General features: G+C 42.4%; 1 protein-coding gene across 1 annotated transcript in view; it reads right to left on the minus strand.

The window, feature by feature from the left end:
- Positions 1-614: 614 nt before the first annotated feature.
- Positions 615-7,599, minus strand: part of LOC308080104 (leucine-rich repeat-containing protein 17-like) — a 64,966-nt gene continuing 57,981 nt past the window's right edge. The window contains exon 6 of the mRNA XM_080421849.1: positions 615-2,956. Within this exon, the coding sequence (XP_080277975.1) occupies positions 2,520-2,956 (437 nt within the window). The 3' untranslated portion in view covers positions 615-2,519. The remainder of the gene's footprint in view (positions 2,957-7,599) is intronic.

The raw sequence follows: 7,599 nt of genomic DNA on the forward strand, positions 1-7,599 counted from the left end.
ATGGGACCCATATTTGCAATTTATTGGCCCTCAATTAGCGGACACGTTAACAACAGGGTTCCTTAAAAGAAGCGATACCGTTAACCTTGATGGATAAGATCACTAATCCCTGTGTATTTATTATTATTTATCTATTTTCTATTATTGTTGTTGTTGTGGTGGGTATTACTATTAATATTGTTATTGTTTTCTTTTCTTGTTTTGGTATAGTTATTCACCCATCTACAGACTGTCAAGTGTGTATTAATGCTGTATGGTCCGATGTAGTTATGTGGAGTTTATATTTGTATCTGTTTCCTTTGTTTTGTAACGTGTCTGAGCATGAGCTGTCTGTGTTTGTTTTGTTTTGTCTTTTTCATAAAATGTAAAAATCTATAAAGATATTATTGCGGAAAAAAGTAATCAACAAAATATGCTATAAAACATGGTCAAACATTGGCCAAATTGTCAAATATTACTTAAAAAAGAGACTTGCTCACAACGTGAGGCGTCGTGAGCATAGCTCGACTATTTTCACAATATTTATCTGTGGAACCGAATCAAACTAAATGTAATGTCTCAACTCCTACAATTCCAAGTGCTTGTCAGGGTGGTGGTCCCCAGTTCAAATACGATTATTTTGGGGGGTCCCCAGTTCAAATACGATTATTTTGGGGGGTCCCCAGTTCAAATACGATTATTTTGGAGGGTCGCGGCCTGAAAAGTTTGGGAACCCCTGCACTAGTCTATAGAAGTGTGAAGTCATTGCTAAAATATTCAAACATTAAGTGACATTCTAAAAACGTACACCATATTTATTTCTAGAAAACAAGGACAAAGTCATACGTTAATTAACAATGAGGAGGGAAAATGACTGTTTGTTGCAACAACAAAAAAATGAAAAAAAGAAAGCATATCCTGACATCCTCCTGAACTCATTACAAAAGTCACTGAAACAGAAAAAAAAAAAAACTAACAAATAAAAATGTTTAAAAAAAACAGCACCTGCAGTTCCCTGTAACAGGGGATTCCAAATCAACCTACAGTTTATTACAGTTTATTTGATATTGTTGCTGTCGAGTGGAAACCTCTTATGTATAAAACCGTTACCTTTCTAAGAAATGGTACGAACGTTTTCAGAAACAGTGAAAATAGACGATCTACAAGCTCACAATGCGTCGCGTCACATTGTGAGCTCATAGATTAGCTATTTTCACTACCTTTGCTCGACACTCTCATATGACGAAGTAGAGCATTAAATGACGAAAAAGTTGACATTTGGAGATACAAGGTTTCTGCCTGACAACAGCGATATGATGCAGACTGAACTGGGAACGTCCTGCAAAAAAACACAGACTATACAGTTAAAAAAACTAAAACAAACGCCTCATCTTGAAAATCGTACTTTTTTCTTCCTGAAGGTAGAGTGGTAGAGCGATAAGATTTAAATGGTCATCGAAGATTAAAAAAACATACACAGCATTACAGTACGTTAACCTGCTGTTCTCGTAGAGGTCAAATATTTGTGTTTGATTTTGTGCTCTCAGACATTTGACGAGCCATCATCATGGAACTTATTATTGCTGGCCGGGTGGAAACCTTGCATGTCCAAAACCATTTGTCACATTTTAAAATAGTGAAAATAGCCGATCTACAAGCTCGTGAGCTTGTTGTAGATTGGCTAAGTATTTTCACAACTTTTGAGTGACACTCTTGTATGATGAAGTAGGGCATTAATTTACGGGGTAAAAAACAACAATTTGAAACATGGAGATACAAGGTTTCTGCCTGACAGCAACGTAATGTTGTTGTTTTTATTTTTATTTGCCATTATTGTCTCTCAACTCTCATTCTACCTTTCAGAAGTCCATGATTGGATCACCGAGTTGTTGATCTGGGAATGACCAGCAAAGCGGGATCTTAATCCTCCATACGTTCGTCCATTCGTTGCATCGCCCACTGTGCTCTCACCGGTCGTGTAAAGCCTGACTTGTACTCCGTCATACGACGGTGTCGGCGCGCCGAAAATAAACCCATCTACAAGCTGCCATGATGCGTTGTGAGCTTTTGTGACTGGAATTTTTCCTGTAGGCTCCTACAGGTGGAGCATTTAGGGGCTGCAATTTTTGGGCCGTTTTCTTCAGCTGGGCCCATGTTAGTCCAGATGTCTTTGTCTCAGTCTTTCTTTTTTATGGAAATAACAAAAACGACGGAGCTTGTTGTGTTGCACCAAAAAAAGTTTTTTTCACCCACAGTTTTTTGCACCTGTAAACCTGTGATGTGACAATAAAGTTGATTTCGGATAATCTTCTTCATGTCTGTTTTGGCCTTCCCCCACTTTTCCTTTTGCCCTGTGGATTGCAGTCCAATAATGCTTGCCTTGCGTTGTCGTCGGCTGGTTTCGCGGTGGGGTTTGTGAGCTTGTAGATCGGCTTATAAATCGGCGCGCGACACCGTCGCACGACAGGGTACAAACGAAGCGTATGAATCTCCCGCCGTTCTGCTTGGCGTACAGTTTCCATCTCCTCCACCTCCTCCTTCTAACTCAGCCTGATGATCTCAAACTGTTTGGGCCTCCTGTCTTTCAGATGCGCTGAAAGCCGCTCGCCGTCTCCGTCGTCCGTCTCCCCGGCCACCTCCTGTGCCTCTCTGTCCACCGCCCCCCCGCCCTGTCCCTGTCCCTGTCCCGTGGACCGGTCCTTGGGACACTCGCCGTTGTAGGTCTTGACGTAGTCCTCGACGGGCCAGCCCCGGAACTCCTGGGGGTCGGAGCAGACCAGGCCGCTGTAGGAGACCCCCGGGTGGTGCTTCAGCCAGTAGATCAGGTAGTGGATGTTGTAGTCACAGATCCAGGGGTTGTTGGCCAGCGAGAGGCGGCGCAGGAAGTAGAGGTCCTCCAGCACGCCGTACTGGAAGTACTGCAGGCTGTTGTTGGACAGGTCCAGCTCACGGAGGTACAGCAGGCCGGCGAAAGCAGCTGCAAGGGAGGGAGCACACAGAGAAAGAAATGAAACATCTTTAACAGTTACGCAGTGATGGAAGAAGTACTCAAATGTTTTACTTAAGGAAAAGTACCACAATGTAAACATACTCTGTTACAAGCAAAAGTCTGGTATCCAAAATGTACTTGAGTAAAAGTACAAAAGTATTGAAATCAAAATGTATTTCAAGTACCAAAAGTAAAAGTAGTCATTGTGCCGAATGTCCCATTTCACTAGTTTTCAAATGTGTATACACATATAAAAGAAATTGCAGATCTACAAGCTCACAACGTGTTGCAATGCGACAGTGAGCTTGCATATAATTAACCCTAAGGGGCACCATCCTATAACCACATAAACCTCATATGGGTGACCGGAGTCCCTCAGGGCTCTATGCTAGTGTATTTTCTGTTTTCTGTTATGAAAGCTTTCACTGAAAATAGCTGATCGTCAATGCGGCGCGACACGTTGTGAGCTTGTCGATCTGCTATTTTCTGTGAAAGCTTTCCTCACAATAAGGATGCTGGGGTTTAAGTGGTTTTAAAGGATGTGAATCACTGTTTGAAAAATAAAAAATAATGGCCTGAAAAACATCTATCAGGAGACCACAAGGGGAGGTAAATGTAATTTCCCCATCTCTTTTGCACATAATAGTGTTAGTATTCGTTGATGACATGTATTATTGTGTTAATTTGTGTATGCTATGTTGATGAATTGAATATAGGACCACAATGGAAACAAGTCCCCAGGATTTATTTTTTTGTGTTATCCTTTTAGCTTTAATTCTATGACTGTACCCCCTGCTGTTTACATGTCTGACTAATAAAGCATTCACTTCTGTACTTCCAGTCAAATTCCAATTTTTAATCGTATCCCACCAGGCAGGCAGACACCACCAGGGGGCAGTACTCCATCAAATACAGAGGTGTCTCAATGTGGAATGTCCATTTCCGCCATAGTGGCTACCACATCCTCCCTATCTACTTTAAAAAAGTAAGCTAATAATTAAATTGAATACCCAAGTGGGTAATTATATGACAAGCTGTTATATTCATGGGCATTTTATAACACTTTCTCCATTTCTGTTGTCATACATAGTGTCTTGTCTTTGTATGATTTTTGTAAAAAAAAAAAAATGTACACCTGACCTACTGGCTACATGGCCCGGGAACCGTTGATTCCTAAAAGGCTACTTACTTACTTACTTACTAATAAATACCCTATACCCCACCAGTAGACCACCAGACCACGGATATCAATGCATTGATCTCATTAACCCTTCACAAAAAACAACACGATGGTTAATAGGGATTCATGGAAGGTGTTGTCAAAAACCAAAAGGAATTGATTGATTGCTCAAAATTCCCAAATCCCAAGAAAAAGGTTGGGACCCCGGGGTCCTCAGTGGTACCTACAGTATGAACTCCTACTTATAACCACCCATTTCTGCCTAGACTTCACACTTTGATCTCATGTCTATATCATTGTGTGTGTGTGTGTGTGTGTGTGTGTGTGTGTGTGTGTGTGTGTGTGTGTGTGTGTGTGTGTGTGTGTGTGTGTGTGTGTGTGTGTGTGTGTGTGTGTGTGTGTGTGTGTGTGTTTTTTTTTTTGCTGGGAGGATCCCCCCCTTTAATGAAATACACAAACACAGGATGAAAAAGGGATTGTGGAAGAGCCTAATAGATTGCAGAAACGTGTGGGTGTGTGCTTGTGGATGCGTGCACGTGTGCCTGCGTGCGTGCGCATGTGTATGAGTGAGTGAGTGAGTGAGTGAGTGAGTGAGTGAGTGAGTGAGTGAGTGAGTGAGTGGCTAGACCCCACACTCTGTGTGTGTGTGTGTGTGTGTGTGTGTGTGTGTGTGTGTGTGTGTGTGTGTGTGTGTGTGTGTGTGTGTGTGTGTGTGTGTGTGTGTGTGTGTGAGAGAGAGAGAGAGAGAGAGTAATTGGGCAGTGGAATATGTTTCACGCTGTCCACTAGCTTTGGGCTTTGCTTTGATCTCCAGAGCGGAAGAGAAGAGAGGGAGTTAGAGAAGAGAGGGAGTTAGAGGTCTAGTGAGAGAGGAAAATAGACCCAAGGATGAAAGGGAAAGAGACCCTGAATGGTGGCCAGCAACGGATGTCTGCTGTTTGTTCCAATCACATAAGAAATGACACTGTGTTTGTCTGCTCAATGTCAACGAGGATTTTATAAACCCGAGGAAGGCATTTATTTTTCATCCAATATTTAACCTGCATTCTCTTTCTATAATAGCTTAGTGTGCACACGCACTCCACTATGCTCAATATGTGCAAAAAGTATTTTTGCACACTTCATCAGCTCAGGGACGGAACTCCTGATAGAATAACACACCGTCTTCACTTGCTCAATAGAGAAAACTTTTTTCAACTCAGGCATAGTGTAGGACAGCCGAGAAGGAGACAGTGTAGGAGAGACATACAGCAGGAAAGCTAAGAGGGAGACTGAAAGCTATCTGTAAAAAACTAGCCTGGGATCAATATCTTTTTCGGGTTTATGATCCGGTCGGGAGCGGAAACCATAGACTTATAAAGGTATAGACGCCTCCTTCGGCTCTGAGGCATCTGTATCTCGGGCGCCATTTTAGAGGATGCAAGCTTCCGTGTGTGTCACAGAAGGGGGTGTTCGGTAGGCCAATCAGAGGGTGGGTCTTTTCGTAACCCAGCCCTTAACCCTTTAAGAGGCAGCCACGCAGCAACTAGTCAGTTAGACGCGCTGTGATTGGCCAGTGGTCACGTGCTGTGACTGGCCAGTAGTCACTTTGAATGGCAGCGTGCCTCCTCTAAAATGGCGGCCACGATACAGGTCGCTCCAACGAAGGGGCCAATGAGGTATCTAGGTTTCTATATCTATGGCGGAAGCAACCCTACGTCACCAGGTGCGTCATCCGCGTCATCAGGCGGCCGGAACCCGCAAGCCAATAACTCCGGCCGCGACCAAGGACATTGTAATAGGGCCTACCTAATAAAATCCTTGATGCGGCGTAGTTTAGCTTATTTTAAAAATACAAAATAAATGTGAGTGTACTTTCCGGAGACTATTTCGCGTCTGTCTACCTTTGTTTTCCCACGGGGAAATTATTTTCCATTTAAATAGGGATTGAGGAAACAAACAGGCGAACCAAAACAAAGCGGTGCCGCAAAACCGGAACCCGCAACACCCGGAAGCAGAAGCTTTTTTCCCCTTTTTTTCAGTCGGTGTGGCCTACACCGGATCACACGGGCAATTTAATAACGAGTACCAGGCTTTCCTCCGAGGTGGAAAGTCTGGTGACGCGAGGTTAGTAAAAAGCAGACAGGCAGGGAGGAGAAAAGGAAGGCGTATTATGTATGTCTAAATATTGTCTGAGGAAAAACATGCTTCTGACTCCTATCCAAAACAGTGGGTCAGGTCATCTTTGAGTTTCCTACATTTAAAAAAAAACTATATATTTATTATTTCAAAAGATTATAAAAAGTTAAAACAAAAAAAGTACTTAATTAAAAAATAAAAATCAAATAATTTCCATAAATCCATTTTCTAAAAGTTTAAAGAAATAGTGAAAATAGCAGATCTACAAGCTCCAGGGGTTTTGACCTTGTTAGATCTGCTATTTTCACTAGTTTGGGTCCCAGGCAAACGTCTAATTTCTCTTTTGGGTCTTATTGAGCTAAAACGTTAGAGAACCACTGCTCTCTCCCATCTTTCTGTGATGGTGTCTCTGGTGGTCCTTCTTGTGGGTCTGACCATCCACAATCTGCCTCTGTCTGTCTGTCTGACTGAGGATGACCAGTTGACCACAGGCCACAGACACAACCCATCGCATTCTGCTTCTGTGACGGTGTCTGGCTCCGCACTGTGGGAATCAAGACTCGCATTGCTTTGTTTTCATGACATTCTCATAGTTACAAAAAATGTACTGAAAGGAACATGTGGGAGTCATTCAACTTTTCCAGACAAAATCTCAAACTCCTCTGTTAGATTTGTTATAATCCAGACGTTACCATGTTTATTGTAAGTAGTCGTTGTGACAAATTGCCTTACATGGCAGTAGAGGGGGTGTGGCAAAAAACAACGAACAATCATCTAATCAAGTTGCTACAACCTGGGACTTATTTGAATGAATAAACTGTTATTTTGAGCATGTTAATACAATATAACTAACGAATCTGCTGTGTTTGGAGGCGGTTTACGTTTTCCAAGTTGTTTTTCTCTTTTCTGTTCATGTCTCAACAATAGAACACAATTTCCAATGGAAACTGAACCGATTATTTCAGATTTCAGAGCAGAGCCTTTTTTGTCTCCATCATGTATACCAAGGGTTCCCAAACTGTTCAGGCCGCGACCCTCCAAAATAATCATATTTGAACTGGGGACTCCCCGCCCTGACAAGCACTTGGAATTGTAGGAGTTGAGGCATTACATTTAGTTTGACTTAGTTCCACAGATAAACATTGAGAAAATAGCCTTTTGGCTATTTTCACAATGTTTGCCTCTTTCTTATGTATCTTGTAAACCGAGAAAACAATGTGGCACATTAAGCTAATCATCTGGGGACTATTTGGACCCCCCCCCCCCCTGGAGGTCCCGACCCCAGTTTGGGAACCACTGATGTACACTGCAAATGAACATAGAATAATACTGC

The sequence above is a fragment of the Gymnoscopelus braueri genome, assembly GCF_963280865.1.
Source record: "Gymnoscopelus braueri genome assembly, chromosome: 23".
Taxonomy (NCBI): domain Eukaryota; kingdom Metazoa; phylum Chordata; class Actinopteri; order Myctophiformes; family Myctophidae; genus Gymnoscopelus; species Gymnoscopelus braueri.